General features: G+C 39.4%; 1 protein-coding gene across 3 annotated transcripts in view; it reads right to left on the bottom strand.

The window, feature by feature from the left end:
- Positions 1-10,034: 10,034 nt before the first annotated feature.
- Positions 10,035-17,903, bottom strand: part of cpne5b (copine Vb) — a 122,843-nt gene continuing 114,974 nt past the window's right edge. For all 3 annotated transcript variants that reach the window (XM_056405238.1, XM_056405248.1, XM_056405255.1), the window contains 3 exons: positions 15,530-15,587; positions 14,746-14,819; positions 10,035-13,791 (listed from right to left, as the gene is read on the bottom strand). In XM_056405238.1, coding sequence (XP_056261213.1) covers positions 13,600-13,791; positions 14,746-14,819; positions 15,530-15,587 — 324 coding nt within the window. In that variant the 3' untranslated portion in view covers positions 10,035-13,599. The remainder of the gene's footprint in view (positions 13,792-14,745; positions 14,820-15,529; positions 15,588-17,903) is intronic.

The following is a 17,903-nucleotide window of genomic DNA, read 5'->3' as shown; positions in this document are numbered from 1 at the left end:
CCTAATCACAGGGTTGGTGGTTCGATCCCCATCTCCTTCTGGCCACATGTCAGTGTACTATGGCAAAATACCCAAATTGCTCCCAGTGCTTAGGCCAGTACCTTGCATGATACAGTAGCTCACTGGCATTCTTGAGTGAGTGAGTGTGTGTGTGAATGGGTGAACATGAGGCAAATTGTAAAATGCCTCGGATAGTCAATGAGTCATTCACTCCCTGCTTATGAGCATCATTCCAAAACCATTTCTCTAGTGCTATGCAGAGCAAAATGTGTCAGCGCCGTTTGATTTGTAAAACGATCACAAATCACCATAAAACTGGATTTGGACTAGACACTAGCTTCATTGTGAGGATTGGCACTGATGAAAAGACAACATTATTATCATTCTGTAAGTGCAGCTCAGAGAGTAGCTCTGTGTTTATCTCTAAAACTCAACAGAAAATACTTGGGTAAGGGTTCATTTTGTTGGTTAAATGTGCATGTTAAAATACTGCGACAGACACTTTGTAAAACAGAAACAGTAGTTCACAGACAGGGTGACAACCACAGGGAAGGATAAACTGTAATAGATGCTACTGACTGCTTTCATATGCAAATGTTATTTTTGTTGCTCACATCAAGGGGACTCTAGTCCACGCAGAGCCTAGGCAACATTAATAATGTAGTAAAAACATGGCTAGATATGGATAAAAATAGACCACTTCTAAACTTGATTTATCACTGTAAATTAATTTGGACAACAGTTTGACCCAAATTTGAACACTGATCACCTGAGGGATGGTCAAACACACACACACACACACACACACACACACACACACACACACACACACACACACACACACACACACACACACACACACAACCCGTGTGTGCATTTTATCTCCATAAGGTGGCGACATTCACTTACTGATGATGTTTTTGCCCCACCCTGGTACAGACACACACACACACAAACACACACACACACACACACACACACATACACGAAACAAATCAATTTTTTTTTTTAGCAGCATATACATTATTAACATTCCTAATTACAAAAGTTGTACACTGGTGGTCATGCATATATGTAAGAGCCTGCTGTGCACACATATCAGGATTATTACATGCACAGACAAGCAGAACCATAAGACCACATTATAACAAAATGCATACATACCAATATGTTTTTCTACCATCAAACTGGTTCAGTCACCACAGGTCAGATGTTTTTACATTTTGAGCTGACAGCCACTAGCTGTGTATGCAGTGACCTGCATTTCAGGCTAAAAGAGAAAAAAAAAATTAATTACTCAATGTTGATACTATCAGAACATATTCCTATTAGCTCATATATCTTCACGCTATTTAGAATTCCTGTCTCTGTGTCTCTTTCTCTCTCTCTTCCTTCCCACACAGGAGCCAATCACTTATCATCATGTACTTTACTAACCGTATTTCATTATTTCCACCTGTGGAATGCTGCATTCATCTTGTGACAGTGATGCCAACGTCCAACCACAACCTTTCACACTACTGCCTACCACTGCAGCAAAGGCTCCACTCAGCATCAGTTTGATAAAGACAAAGACATGCAACAGACCGATAATGGTGTTTAACAGCATAGTGACCGTACAACTAGACCTCACAATCTATTCTGAATATTATAAAAACTATATTATCTAAGAGCTTGTCTCTTTTGATTGAGAAGAGCTGCTGGCCCCTCATCAGATGTTATTCCTGTTGAAAATGCGTCCCTTTTTTTTTGCACTACAGTGGCAGCTGCCTTGCAAATGAGGCCTGACACACATGATGAAAACAATGAAAGAGCGTGTTTCCTCTGCACGTTGTACTCTGGGATGTCAGAAGATGAGATGAAAATTGGGTTGCTCAGTCATGCAATGCTATCTCTTCTGGAAAGAATAAAGGCTTGATAAGGAATCATGCACCAGGATAATCAGCAGGGATGTCACAGTCACTTTTGTGCCATGAGACACACTAAAGTCAGTGTGACTACAACACACACATCACTGGTTTTTACATAAGTCGCAGAAGAAATAATCAACAAAATTCATTTCCTGCTTTATACCAGGATTCTTAAATAGTATCATGAACTACATTAAACATAAGGTGATCACAGCAGGATATGTAGCTATTTGGTTTGGTTATTTGTGAAGTTATAGCACTAGCACTTGGATTTTTTTGAGCCTCTTCAAACGTGCAAGTAATGAAAAAAAAAAGGAATAAATATGCTAGTGTAAGGAAAGACACCTCAGTCGTAAAGTGCTGCGATAAAAGCAAATCAGAAGACAAGAAGTAAAATGTAAAGTCTGTGAACTCATTTAAGTGATAGAAATCTTGAAGAAACTTGATTTAAGGCAGACACTGAATGAATAAAGCTTTGAGGTGCTGATTGAATCTATCATTTTAAGATGCAGCCGAAAAAAATATTTGAAAACATAATGATCTTACGTCTGTGAGATTGGCAGGTGACTTGCAGTAGTGGGCAGCTCACTCAGGCTGACTGGTGGTCAGAAGGTAAATAACCAGGTGAGAGGATATTGATAAAAACAAAGCAGGGAAAGGATGAATTCTTGCCACCATAATGATGATCAATAACTGTAACCCAGAGAACCCAGAGCTGATGAATAAATACGCAGAGATAAAGAGAGATGGCTCGTGAATGCCTTTGCTGTGGTAGGGAACCTAACTGTGTACGTATGTCTGTCACCATAAAATGAAGCTAGTGATGTTTTGCAGTGGATGGTGGGAGCGCTGCTGCCGCCAACATCAGTTTGTTTTCTGGGTCCGTGATTGTAGGACCAAAGGGAGTCATTTCTGCGGCTTTTGAATCAGTATAGAGGAAAGAGGGAAGCCAGCGAAGAAAGGCTTTCAATTCTTCTCAGCTTAGCTGGGATCCTCTCCTCAGGCTCTGTGTAATGAAATACCTGATCAATAGCTGCAGGTGTTGTTGCTTTTCATTAGTTTTTCAGTGTTGATGTTTTTCCCTCCAATGCTGTCACTATAGTCCCAGCATGCCACCCTGCATTATTCCACCCTATTTCACCTGTGTGCTTGTGATCTTTTATGCTCTCACAAAGCATATGATGGTCCTGGTTTTAAATTTCCCCCTTGATCCCTATTGTGCTCTAAACGTCTAATTTGATCCTTCTTAAAAATATATACTTTATGTATATATATTGTATCAACACCACTTCCTTTTGTGTGCTGTATGTCCTGTTGATATCTACTAAACAAGTGCTTAGATAATGAGCCAGTTCAGTCAGACCTGCTGTGTCATACAGTATATAAAACGCACCTTTTGCATTGAGGCTGGTTATTCAAGCGGCCACTCTTTAGCTCAGTTTTATCATATTATGCGGCTGCATTGTTCTTTTGATAACTAACTCTGTTGCATATGCTGAGTGTTTGGCTTCACTTCAAGCCAAGAGGTCAAAGTTTCCTGTTATCCTCAGGATTTATCCTCCTCTGAGACACTTGCCATCAGTGCTTCTCAGCAGCAAGGAAAGTGTTTGTCGCAATCAGCCAACGTTTTGGTCTTTGTTCGGTTGGTGTTCTCAACGTGAGTATGAAGCTGTGAATGCTGCTGTCGTCTGCCCGTGTGCAGCTTTTGCATGCGTGTAGTTGTGTGTGTGGTATTGCATGACCTTGTTTTGCTTTGGTGGTGTTTTTTTTTCCTCGCGCGCTTATCGATGCCTCATTATGATGCTTCCCTGCTGTTACAGTAAATAACCTAATAGTGAAATATAAATATTCATGTTTGATTATTGTGAATGTTGTCGGCTGAATTGATTTCCCTTAGGTTGTTGCCTTTGTTTTGAGGAATTTTCTATTAGTCAACTGCAAACTCAGGTCTCTGGCAGAGGTTACTATTGTATACTCAACACTCAACACAGATTTTGGACATTTTTCTTCACACAATTTATATTCAGTTGAAGCATGTAAACTGTAAACTGCTGAGCTCCTGTTCTACAGTTTACACCGCGGCTTATCCCACTATATAGCATAGTATAAGAAAAGACTGCTGCTCCCGCTTTGTTGTTGAGCATGAAAATTCGTTTTGTGTTTGATTACACAAAAGCAAACATCTTAGCCTGCTGATGCAATGTTGATGGTAGTTCATTAGATGCTTTATTCCATTTTGGAGTTGCTTATTTTGGGAATGGTAATGGTTTCTGGCCCAGTTTTTTTTTTAAATAATAGCTGGTGTTGAGCTCTGTATCTAATGTTGTTTATTTCTGTCACTTCCCAGTCTCTGCTGTGTTGTGATGAGGGTTGTGTTCTCTTGTGGGGAGTAATACTATCGCCAAATTATACTACTGGCACCTCAGATGGACGTCTTGCTGCTAAAAGGAAAAGGAATTATATTTTGTTTTCAACATTTTTTCTGTGTTGGTCCCATATTGGGCGGTTTCTCTGCGGATACTGAAATATTTCCTACATAAATATTGTTCACTTCCTATTTAGAAATGAGGCTTATACAGTATATCATTTAACACATTAAAAAGGCATACCGTTTTTGTTTTGCATTCAAAGTCCAATGCAGTGGTGTGGGTGTGCCTCATGAATTATTGAGCACGGGCTGGACAATGACAGACAGTGAGGTTACATTTACATGATACAGTAACATACTGTTGATGGTAAAGTGGCTTATCTTTTAATTGTGTATTTTGGTTTGTTGATTCTCTGGAGGAAACAGACATGGACTTTCAAGTCAGTTCATTAATTCTCTAGGATTAGGCTCTTACCTCTGTCTGCAACTTGTTTGCTGCTACTAATTATCCCCTTGTCATAACAATTCTCACTTCCCCTCCGGTTTACATACACTACAGTATAGCTCTCCAGGTAATTGGATGGAAACCTAGGAAATGGCCTATTAGCCAGTTAGGGTGCTCTACGGCTTATTCTTGTATCTCTCACATGGAGCTTTTGAGTAAGAACAAAAAATGTTTTTCATGCAGTTTCCTTCAAGCTGAATATCTACAGACACTGTGACCTCGCTGTGTCGCCTCACATGTATTATGTTGTTTATGATCCAGTCCCACATGGAGTTAGTAGCTGCCCTTTTTGTTTGGATGCGAGTGCCCTTTTCAAATGGCAAAACATCTTCTTATTTGCTGTATAAAGTTTATTCGTATCTTCCAGCACCGAGACACTTTTAGACAAAAGCCACCGGTTAATCCTTAAACCCAATGATCAACTCTGGAAGGTCGACCACATAAATCTTTATGTGTTTATTTTGGTGTTCCCTATCAAGTGTGATATCTGAAAACCTTTGAAAATTTCAACTCCACTACCATCTCGCATGTGGTTCTACCTGAGGTCCTGTCCATGTAGGTCATGCTAGACATTCCTTCACCTCAGCTGGCATCTCTTATTTTGAGGGGAACAGCTGCAGAAGCCAGTTCCTCTGCAGAGGAGCCTGACCTTGAAGGATTGTAGCTGCAGTCTCTTTCAGTTGCTTATCCAGGAGCTGCGGCTACAGGGACTAAAGTTATAAGTTTCAAGCTGCTACTGTCCTAGTCAGGAGGACAGGAGCATAGACGGTGACATCCTGGGGTTTCACTCATCTTTACACAACAGTGAACTGCATCAGGGCTGTTGGTTCCCAATTATCCTCATTTGGTGTCCTCATCCAGAAAGACTTGCTTCTTTATGTTGCTTCATTTGCAAGTTTTCCAAGAAAAATAGCACTGAAGCATGAGGCCTTGTGATTTCATTAGACACTAATGCACAGAACTTGGACCCAAACAAAGGGCATAGCAGTAATTAGTCTTAGAGTCTGTAGTGGACGGGCAGGATATCTATCCATTCATTGTCCAAACCTCTTGGGCCTGAATGTCTCTGGGAACATTTAGAGGACTAATGTGGGAGCATGGGATTGTAAAGACAAGCACAAGATAGACAGAATGAGACATTAGAGAGCAGAAGAGACTTTAGGAGCAGTTGTCATCACGACAGGAATGGTAAAGATGGATGTATGGTAAAGATCCAAGGGATAATTTGAATCCATACTAAGTTAAAATCTGCCCTAGGACAGACTGGTGCACCAAAAAAGCTTTAGTGTTGAAAAAGGATTAACTTAAATTTGTATCTTTATGGAAACATTTCTAATACTTAAAGCACAGAAGCACTAGGTTTTTGACACTAACTTGTCAGGATGATGCAGATTTTATGATGTTATGGTCGATAAATGCCCTGCTCAGGTTGAGTAGTGAAAGCACTGAAGTTAAAACTAGAATAACTCGCACCCAGGTGGTAATTGACCACTCTAGATGTGTTTTAGGCGAATTACATTGTTATTGGGCAGGTAATCAATGAGGTAGCTGGCTTCAATGCTTTTGGGGTGTTTTACAATAAAAAAAGAAAAAAACAGGGAGTTTGACATCTGCTTGTGACTTGGAAGAATGTCTGCTCACCTGATTTGTCATTGTAGTAGTGATTAGTTCATGAGGAAAAGGTTTTATTTACTTATCAGCTGGTACATTTCTGAGTGGGTTTACATTCATAGTAATGTGAGGTTTCTACTGGTGTGTTTAGGGCTCAGTTAAGGTGCTCAGGGCCTAATTCAGATGAGCATCTGTGATATTAGGCACTCATTTGATGACACCAGTGACTGCCAAGTCATATAACTGCTTTTTTGGCAGTTGTCAGATGATTGTTAACATCCCAGCTGCTTCTGCCATCATCATCTCATTTGTAGGAGAGTGAGACAGTCCCTGAGTACGGCCACAGAACTGCTGCAGAAAGGTTAAAGGCCAGTCTGCTGTCAACATGCTGTGTTGTTTGCCATGCATAAGACAACACAGCCAGGGCACTGTCATCAGAGGTGTTCATTTCTGTGAAACACTTGAGTGGTATGAGTAGAGGCTTTGCGGACAAATCTTTTAGAGGAATTTGACTTTAGGAGTTGCCTTGATAACACATTTGGGATGTGACATTCTGAGTTAATGTTGTAAATTCTTAATCCTCTTGGTTTTTTTAACCTCACATACACTCACTTTTTGAGCTTTTCTGTTTGTCAGACTGCATGTGTGCCAACAAGTGGATGAAAACTGTTGGTTGGATCCTGTTCCCAGTCCTTTTAATCTCTGCTGATTCATTGATTAACCCTAAATGTTGATAAAATATGTATCACACTGACATAACAGCTGCAGACTAAATTTGGCAAACGTTAAAAGTTTGATTTACTGAACTGATAAATTAAGTTTAAGTGGGAAAACGCGATACCTGAAATTGATGTTACGAGAAGATGTATTACTTTGTTGGAGTTGTGGGAACAGCAAAACACTTGTGGAAATTGGTGATGTTGCAATAGCAAAACAAGATTGTGGGATGTTGCAACAAAGAGAGGGTGTGTATGTCTGTGCAACGGGATGTGGAAATAAGTTTATTTGCCTTCTTGTTGAGAGTTAGATAAAGCTGACACCACCCTTATATGGAATAAATGTAAGGTTAACTTGTAGCTGGTTAGCTTAGCTTAGCATAAAGACAGGAAGTGCTTCACTTCTGAAACATTTAAGTTCTCATGTAGTTCTCCATGAGACAGCCAATGAGCGTATTTGCCAAAAACTACTAATATCAGTGCTCTGTCAGCAACAACCAACTGTCCCAAGTGTGGCTTAAGTTTCAAAACCGAAGACCATAGGCAGTTTTGCACATTCAATATGAACTTTGCGCTTGACACATAATTTGGTGGAATTATGTTTTGATCTTGTGTGGTTTCACATCTGTTTTATTTTTCCTCCTGAATGATTGGCAGTTCTTTAAGTTTTTTAACCAGAGGTTGTTGTTGAGAACTATATATATACAAAATTTATTGTGCAAGCAAATGCGTGGACTTGTTGAGCAAGGGCCAATGCAGCAAAGGGCACTTACACACTAAGAAGACTTCTGAGGAGAGTTTCCCTTTTTATCTAACCGTTATTTGGGTAACCTTTCAGGCTCATTAGTTTCAGTCTGTCTATTCTCTCACCCTGTGAACAATATAAAGTGAGTTGACAGGTGCAAAAAAAAAATACATCAAAAAAATTAAAATTACTGAAATTACTCTTTTTCCGCACTACCCTGTTATTTCTTTTTGACCCAGAAACTAAATATACTCCAGCAATCCCTGGAATGTTTTGAAGTATATCTCTTTCAGAAAGTAAATTCTACCTGAAGTGTGGCCAGAAAAGCCTAGCGAAGTACCACGCTTTTCAGAAATTAAATGGTTTAATGAGAATCTTTCTTCAAAAGTTTATAAGCTGATTGGATGGTATATCTGGTTTATTATAATAAGGCATTTTTCTGGTCACACATACACTACCTGCCATGTTGAGAGCTGCAGAGAGAGGCCACTGTCAACTGAAGTGAATGTTTGATTCAGTTTTATGACAGCTGTCACCCTGGCAACCCCCACCACAGACTGCTCACACAAGACATGCACATAGAACATAATGCAAACTGAATATTTTAAGAAGGGAAAAGTGTAAGTTGGAAAAGAAACTGAAGACGTTTCTAAGTTTCCTACCCATCTTGTTGGGGAAGAACTTTAAGGAAACTTGGAAATCCACCAGCCTGTTTCACTTACTTACAACAGTATATTACAGCCTGCAAAAAAAATGTGTTACACGATATTTGCATTTTCAGAACGGTGCCTTTGCTGTCTTTTAAAAAGAACTCAAATGACCACTTTTTAAAAGCTGCATTATTTTTTAGGTTTAATGGACGATATGGATGTGCAGGTGTGTCTTTAACTTATTTTAACCTTATTTTCCAAATCTTCAGCACATTGTCTAATAGATGTTATATTATTAATATTTGGGAAGAGAACAACATTAAGAGTCTGGTGTTGCCAGAACAGCGGCAGAGATTTGTATTGTGGAATTTAAGGGATCAAACAGCGTCCTGTAAGGAAACATTGATTCGTTATGTTTCTCTACTTTTTGAATGGTGAATTGCAATGGAGAGACATCTACTTGTTCAGTTCATTTTACTCAAGCGAAATGAGGCTTAGTATGGACAACTGCAAAAACATAAGTCTGCCTTGAAGCATATTTACGGTAGGTAGCATGGATAAAGACTGAATATGATAAAGGCAAACACTGAAATCTTTAATCAAACTACTCAGTGACAATAGCTTAGAGAGGTGCTGGTTTAAACTCATCATTCAGCATCTTGAACATTTTGTAGCGATCGTAATGAGATATTAGGAAAACTACTGCACACTCTCTCTTGTCTTATTATCTGAACCTTACTCTGATAGAGACACTAAAATAAAGAACGTAGTTACTATCAAGGGCAAATGATACTGAATCTTGTAAAACCCTGTAGGGTCCTTGTGAAGTAAGAAGAGGAAAGTTTTGATTTTCAGGGGAAACTGAAGGAATTTTCAACATAAAATGGATTTTCACATTTCCTGTGAAAATTTAAAGATGATATCAAAAATGCATTTTGTAAAATCCTTGTCTGCTCCCTCAAATACAAAAAATGTAGATTTAAACCAACTTTACCAAGCAACAAGTTGGTACGAGTTCACTTTTGCCTGTTTCTGTTTTTGGATGAATTGTTTCAAGTATAAATGTGACTTAATTTGAACTCTGAAAGGCTCATGACACCTCAGGTTTTTTTTTTTGTATCACTTGCAAGAACATCATCATAGATTAAAAGTAAAATACAATTCTGGATTACACTGATTTGAGCTTTTCTAGTGTTTGAGCTCTCTCCCATGTGGTTTTGCAGAAATTCAACTCCACTGATGCTGGAAAGATATCAATAAATGTGAAACACAATATGCAACACAAACACAGTACAGACTGTTGTGTATCCAGTTTTTCTTCTTACTTTGTGGGAATGTGATATCAAAGTGATAATAATGTGAATATTTTTGAGGAGTTTCCCTCGAGCTGTTCGCACTCAGCCCCTCTCAGCTAATCAGCAACCGACAGCCTGAGTCCGTTTTTTTTTTAAATTAACCTCCTCATTGCTGCTTCTGAGTCACAAATTAAAACAACACTGCCCACTGAAATCAAAGTATAAGGCTCCAAGAACTTTTATAAAAGTAATCATTTTTTAATTAATTTTCATTTAAGGCAATCCAATACAAAGCATTTCACAACCCACCATATGACAATAATCATGTACAATAAAAACCCATTTAAAGGAAAATAGGGAGTCATGCAAATCAGAACCCAAGAGATATAAACAACAAAGAGAAACTGTGGGATTAGACAAAAAATAAATGTAAAAAATATGTTAACTGTAACATGCTAATTAGCTACAGTTTTTTAACCACTGGTGAGACAAGAAATGTTGGAAGAACCAGGCACAAGAGAGAAGAAATAGCAAACAGTCCACAGAGCTTACTGCCATGTTTGGCACAGACATGCATGTAATCTGGTTGGGCTGGTTCCTATTTTACAGATGGCGGCACCGTGTGTGAAACACTCTCACTGTACCCCGAGAAAACATGCAGTCGATCCATCACTCTAGTATAAACTGGGGCTTTAAGAGGGCATGAAGTCACCGTAATGACATGGACAGCAGGAGTGATGGCGTATTCAGACACACTCCAAAAATAAATACATAAATAAATAAATATCTTCAGTACAGTGATATTCCCAAAAATATAGCATACAACATATACAAGAAGCACTCCTCATGAGGATAAAGTGCTGATGGGATCTTTATGCAAACCAGTTGGTAGCATTACACTTCTCATTCTAACAGAAACCCGCTCTTATCTTTTCAATCTGAACTGTTTCCTCTCTTACACTATATAAAGATCTTCAGGCAAATTGCTGTTTGGCATTTTGACCACCATTTAACACCAACTAATTTTCTCTCTTCCACCCGAGAACCACACTTGTCCACCTTAACTGCTTCTCAATACAGGAATAAATGAGATGGAGCGACTGCCTTTCATGTCATTAAGGCCTTTAGTTTGCTACATTAGACATTTGACTAGAACCCTTTCAGCTCAGACTAATTCTGCCTCTGCCTTACTTTGTCAGTTTGAAAGGAAAGGACACCTTTTACAGTCCATTATCATCATTGTAGCAATCTTTTATTTACTATACACCAGTGAGGGGAACATGAAGGTTAGGTAAACAAAACCAAGTGAAACAGGAATAATTAAAAGAAGAAGAATGGCTGCGGCAAAAGAGCAACAACGATGGAAAAAGTGGAGCTAAATACTCATCAACATGCTAACATGCTCACAATAATGACGCCAACGTGCTGATATTTAGCAGGTAATGTTCACCATCTTACTTTAGCATGTTAACATGCCATTAGTTTTGAAAGCATGTAATCACAAGCACAATGGGAACCATGAATGTGTGAATCAGATTTAGCAACAATCTGTCCAATAGTTGTTGAGATATTTCAGCTTTAGAATAAACTGGAAGTGGAAAATGAAGGATCTGCATCCGACAGAAATCCATTTCATGCACTGCCGTGTGTCTGCTTTCAGTTTTCCTCTTAAATTTAACCAAAGCTTAGAGTAGAAAGGCTACTGATGTAGGTAACGTACTATGTCAATATAAACAACAAGAAACAAAACAAAACGGGAAGAAACAGTGTAACGAGATCTGAGTGGTATATTGTATTCTCTAACTTTATCAAAACCTCTCCTCGTAGCTGTTACAATCCTGTATGCACCCTGTGGCCTTACTGAACTAGAGGATGAGCTCCTTTCACATGAGTCATATGCTATCATTGTGCACAGCTACATCTCGTATCAAAAGCTTCTTTACTTACGTAGTAAAATTGTATTTGCTACGTGGAAGCCACTTCGCTTTTGTCCCTTCACACTGAACGGACGTCACAGGTGGTGGGAGGCCGCAGAAAGTCAAAGTTTAGCACAAAAGGTGGTATCGACAGATTGTTAACGTGTTTACACTTGAAAGAATTACTTACATCCTTATTGTAATGAATGCAGTGAAGCTCTGGAGACCACGTGGGAACTGTCTCTCACCAGAGACTTGTAATACACTGTGGCAAGGACAGCAGCTGTATTAAGTGAATTCTTGAGAGGAGCACTGGCTGTGATGGTACAGACTTACAGTGTGAACTTTATGACAGCGGAGGTTATGTGGCTGCTGATGTGTGGCCGCTGGGGGCTCACAGATTTCCAGTGACATGGAAGTCTCTGGCTTGCTGAGGTGGTGTGTGTGTGTTTGGCCATGGGGCAAAAATTAGCAATGAGCCCTTTAAATTACTGGCCACCTCACCAACTTTTCCAACCCATTTACCAGTGTTCCTACATCGTAAAGCCACCCTTCCCCAAAGTTTGCTGTATGTTGATTAGACTGTCATATTTTGATTTAACAGAAATGTATAATCTGTCCTGAAATAAGAGCAGTATTATATTGTATTAGATTTTGACATAACTGACTACAGACAGGTCAGATCATCAAGATGGCAAAAAACATCAGGCTCTTATTATTTCAGTTTATACTGTGCTATAGTGATGTAATATATTTTGTATTACCTCACTTAACAAAATCAATAATATACAATGTTTAGAGGGTTAAAGGGGTTAAAAGGTTAAAAGTGTTACTAGTGTTTTATTAGTTAATGCTCTATTTGTGCAACATCCCCTGTGATGGGAATGCGTCTGGATTGAATTAGGACCCTAAACATGCCTGTCTCAAACGATCATTTTTATGTTGACTTGCATGAATAAATTAAGTACCTTGTTCAGAAGTATAATGAATAGCAGCACTCAAAGGGATTAAATATGATAAACCTGGTATCATCATCATAACTGTTAGTGTAAAGACAGTTTGTGCTTCTTGTATGCAATAACTTAAAAATAATTGGTGACCACTTCAAAATGGATAAAGTTTATGGTATTCAAAACAGATCTATCAAATGTCCATGCCACTCTGAATAACATTCGAGAATAAATATACTGGATATGGGGAATTAAATTCTCAAACAACATGCTCTTATAAACATTTAGATAATAAAGAAGATAGGAGGTGATACCTCACGGTATGAAAAGCCTGATTGATGTTCGACGTAATAAACTATAAACTTCACACCTGTAGTTTTTCCTCCATCATAACTGATGCATTAGCAGATACGTAGATAATCCCCAAGTATAAAAACTAATTCCAGAAGAGAAAAAGGTGCCTAAAAAATATCACTGCATTAGGCCACACAAATGACTGACGAGCAAGGCTTAGGTCAAAGATCACATGTCCTGATACACTTAGAGAGAAACAACCACAGACAGGCACAAGTTTTAACCACAACATGACCTTTTTGAACCAACCTGCTGTCGAATTAGATGTGAAACAGTCACTGCCTCAGTGTCGATTAAAAGGCTTTCACCAACGAGTCCCTTAAAGACTGCAGCCTCTCCTCAAGAGAAACCAGCCAAATGAACATATCACAGATAAACAAAAAAAATAAAAAAAACAAACAAACAAAACGCTTCTCCAATTGTCACTGGGAGGATACGGCACAAAATTCAACACCCATTTCCTGGTGCCTCGTCTCCTGTTTGCACCAAAAAACAGGAGGTAGCGAGTTCTCCCTGGACTCTGAGTGGCCGCTGCATGCTGTCAGTCCTCAGCGGGATGGGGGGGGGGGGGGGTGGGCTTCAGATCTGTGTGTGGTGATGTGTGTGTCCGGGCGGTGTGTACGGAGGTGGCGCCGGGTTGGGTTTGATCCCTCTGCTTTTCATGTAGGAGATGAACTGGTCAGGGATCTCTGCTAGCACGTCTTTGGCGAGCCGTGCCATGCTTAACACGTGGTTGCCTGTCCGGTCCATGTAATCTCTGAAGGGAACAAACTGAGGGAAAAGAGGTGAAACTGTGACACATATACTTTCACAACACATCTAGGATTTTTGGACTACTGTTGTGATTCATAGAAAGCTCACAATACTTTTTAACAATGTACACAAGTAGGTTTTAGGAGCAGTGTTGTATACTGATTGGAAAAATCCAAAGGGATCATGTTTAAGCCCCAATGTTAGTCAACATTTGCGGATCCTGTCAGCTTTAGGACGCTGCTCTGTCACTAATCCTTTGCTCTGGCTTCCCTTGGGAGTGAGAGGAAAGAAATCAGCCCAAGTGGAAAGATAAATCATACTTATCCCCACTAATTCAGTTCTTTGAATTTTTACGTCGTTTGTATTATTTGTCATAGCACATCAAGGAATTGTTAAGCAGCCACCCAAACCCTGACACATCTCATCTCGCAATCAATCTAATTAGTAGATGATGGCAAAAACATTTGGCAAAGGCCCACTTCCACTATAAAACACTACATCGCTTTTTCACTTACTCTTGAGTTTTGACACCACAAAAACAGAAAGGTAATGAGTTGGTTGAAACAGCTTGATGGTTTTGTGAATAAGACACATCAAGTTTCCTAGAGTGACACATAATACAAACTTTTTAGTCTTGCAGGAACCACACAGATGTCCTAATCTGTCAGATTTTCAAATGCTAACAGATGGTGCTTAGTCAGAATCAGGCACTTTAATGTACCAGCCCAACTGAGATAACAGTATGAATGTAAAACACATAACGTGAAACAGTAAATACTGTATAGGACTTGATAAATTATAGCTTGATGAACATATCTTGTCAGTACTGTATCTGGATGTGGTTTTGGTGGAGATGTCTGAGTTATTCCTTTAAATTCAGTGAACTTTGACCCCACACTTCCCTGGTCTTGTTTCCTTAATATCTGCAGGGAATACAGTCAAAGTCTCTTTCAAACTGTGAAGGGCAGTCACCTGAACAATGTCTCTTTCTGCCAGTTTCCCTCGGGATGAGATCCTGATGTCATCACCATCCAGCTCCACCATAGCTGCAAGGCACAAGTTCACACACAGACACACACACACACACACACACACACACACACACACACACACACACACACACACACAGACACAGACACAGACACACACACACACACACACACACACACACACACACACAGTATGATAACCAAGCAAGGGGAACCGATATTATACAGTGTTATATTAATGCCATACCTTTTAGCTTTAGCATCAGTAAAAGAGAAAGGCTGTTGAGCTGTGCAGCTGTAATCTGTCTTCATTGCATGTCTAATCGACTAATAAGTCCTTTGTTATCTTCTCTGTGCAATTTAGAATCATCGCACTAAACACTGCAAACCCAGCAATTAACCTCAGCCATTTCTTCTACAATTATGCCTGCATCCACCTACGCAATCACCTCTCTACCGACTCAAATGAGTTTGTACAGTAATTTTCTCTTGGGTATTTCTCTGAATTAGTGCTACAGAGGTAAGTACGAGCTGTAAGCGAGTGTGAGTATGAATTACAATGTTAATAACTGGGTCATGTATTAATATGTTTTACTGACTTTATTAATGTAGATGGTATCAAGAAATATCTGATTATAACACAGCAGAAAATTTAGAAGATGTCTTTTTTTTTAATATTACATCTTAAATGTGCCTGCAGTATACAATTATCAGAATATTTGGGAATTGTGACCATGCAGTGGTTAAAAAGAAATGTGTCTACGTACCATCAAACTCAGCCTGACCCACTCCAACTATGATTATGGACATAGGAAGCTTGGCACCCTGCACAGAAATCAGAATAGAATAAGTGAAAAAACACACACAAATACACATTTCTATTATTCGACAAGGGGAAAGAAGCTTGTCCACATCACCACTGACCTGTAATGCTCATTACTGCATATCAGACATGATGGCAGTTACATGCTCACCCATGTAGGTTACAACCTCACTAATGTTCTGTATCACCCTTAAACTAGCTGAATGACCTTTTCTGTCTCCAGAGAGAGAAAAGAGGGTGAGTTGGAGACAGGAAGTCCATTTTGTTTTTTCTTTTCTTATCCCAGGTGTTTTTTATGTCCCTGAATCCAATTTTTTTTATCAAATAAATGCTCCTCAGTTCTTATCTTGGGATAACACTCTCTGTGTGCACACTGAATGGTGGTTGTCAGGCTCAGGAGTGGAGATTAAACTCACTGACAACACCCCTGAGAGACTGGGCCAATAGGGCAGTAGTATCAGTACTGAAGCTCTGTCGATGGCTAAAAAACACTAAAAAGCAATATGACCATAAGCTGATTTTTCATATAAATGCAGAATTAGAACAAGAATTATCCCATCCTGGTTTGACAAAATGCTAACCTGCTAAACATCCTAAACAACCATGTATTAACATTATAAAGTCCAAGAAGCAGGTTGAGGCCATGATAAGGTCGTACATGGCAGGGGATGGATGACGGCATTTGTGAGCCAGGAGAGGAGGGAGAGGGAGGAGGTGCCAGCTTCAGTCAGTACAGCAACCATCCTCAGTTACCTGCCCAGCCACTCCCAACCACGCCTCAAGTCACATAACATACTCTACTGTCTCTAAACTAAAGATGCTTTGATAGCATTTTTTCCTTCCTGATACCTATCCCAATAGCTGAACTTGTGCATCAGCTGATACAGAGAACTGATCCGATACCATTGCGTTAAAAAAAATTTTCAACAGCTGTATACTACTAACCCTGTACGGATGTGATACGATTACTGTCGTTGTATGGCATGGCTCAGGCTAAACCCTTTGTAATACATGAACAGATACATCTCTGTTTTATTGTGTAATTTGACTGTTAGTCATAAAAAAAGGAAGGAATAAATAACAGTTCCTACACTAGGTATCCTAACACTTGTGCCATCCCTCGAACTTAAAACAGCCCCTCAAAAACAGTTGCCAGTTGCTGCACAGTGCAACTTCCTGTGTAGGGTACTGTTTTAGAGTGGTGAAGAAGAATTGGTTTCCAGGAAACTGCCTTTTCATCTTGGTGTGAAACTATGAAGTTTAACAATATATTACATGGTATCGGATTGTGTGTAGACTCACCAATACCCAATACAGTGTTTCTGTCAGTATCAGAGGCATTTCTGATACTCGCATCGGTATCGGAACAACTACTCTAAACAAAGGCAAAATGGAAAATCTATCAATAGAAACAGGAGGAGACACCAACATTCATGAAACACACAGGGCTGGTAAATATTTTGGCATTATAATGTATTGACTTTTGATGGTATTACATTGTGAGACTGTGGTGTTACTGTGTTTGTCAAATTACTGATTCTACATATTGTAATTAAACAAGACTTAGAGCCATGCTAGGACCTCTGTGAGGGTGTAAGTAGGCACAGTGACAGCTAACGTGCTGATGTTTAACAGGTATAATGTTTACCATCTTAACTTAATGTGCTGTCTGCTATCATTTGCTTAGCATTAAGCACAGATTACAGCTGATGCTAATGGGAATGTCATTGGTTTTGCAGGTGTTTGGTCATAAAGCAAAGTAATGGGTAAATTAAAAATGATCTGATGATGACAATAGATGAAACAGTTGCGACACAAATATCTGTCTAAACTATTAATTTCTGTACATCCACATTTATTAGATTATTTGTTCTTATGAGTAAAATAAAAAATTTTGATAGTCTGACTGGTTGCACTCAAGTTATTTTCTTTTAATTCTGCCTGAGTGGCAGTGACTGCATTGCTCTCTGGCAGGCCATGTTAGTGCCTGTTGTTTTAATTTCCAGATCGATGGCAACATAAATGCTCAATGCAAAAGCTGCAATTATGTATAATGAGTTTCCTGCAGTCACATATTTTTCACAAAGCCGTTACAACAAGTGCAGTTTTATCTCCGGCACAAGACAAATGTACTGTGGCAAATCAGGCAACCTTATTGCCACAGGGATGAAAGCCGTTTTTGTCGACACTACGTCAGCAGCAGCACATCAGCGCTATTATCAGTGTTCAACACAACTCCTGTCAGTGCCTGTCCTCCCACGCACACGCACACATAAACACACACTTACAGGCATACGTGTGTGTGTGTGCATATCTGA

Source organism: Seriola aureovittata, chromosome 2, assembly GCF_021018895.1.
Source record: "Seriola aureovittata isolate HTS-2021-v1 ecotype China chromosome 2, ASM2101889v1, whole genome shotgun sequence".
NCBI classification, from domain to species: domain Eukaryota; kingdom Metazoa; phylum Chordata; class Actinopteri; order Carangiformes; family Carangidae; genus Seriola; species Seriola aureovittata.
Note: the sequence above shows the minus strand (reverse complement) of the source record. Positions and strands in the feature narration are given on the sequence as shown.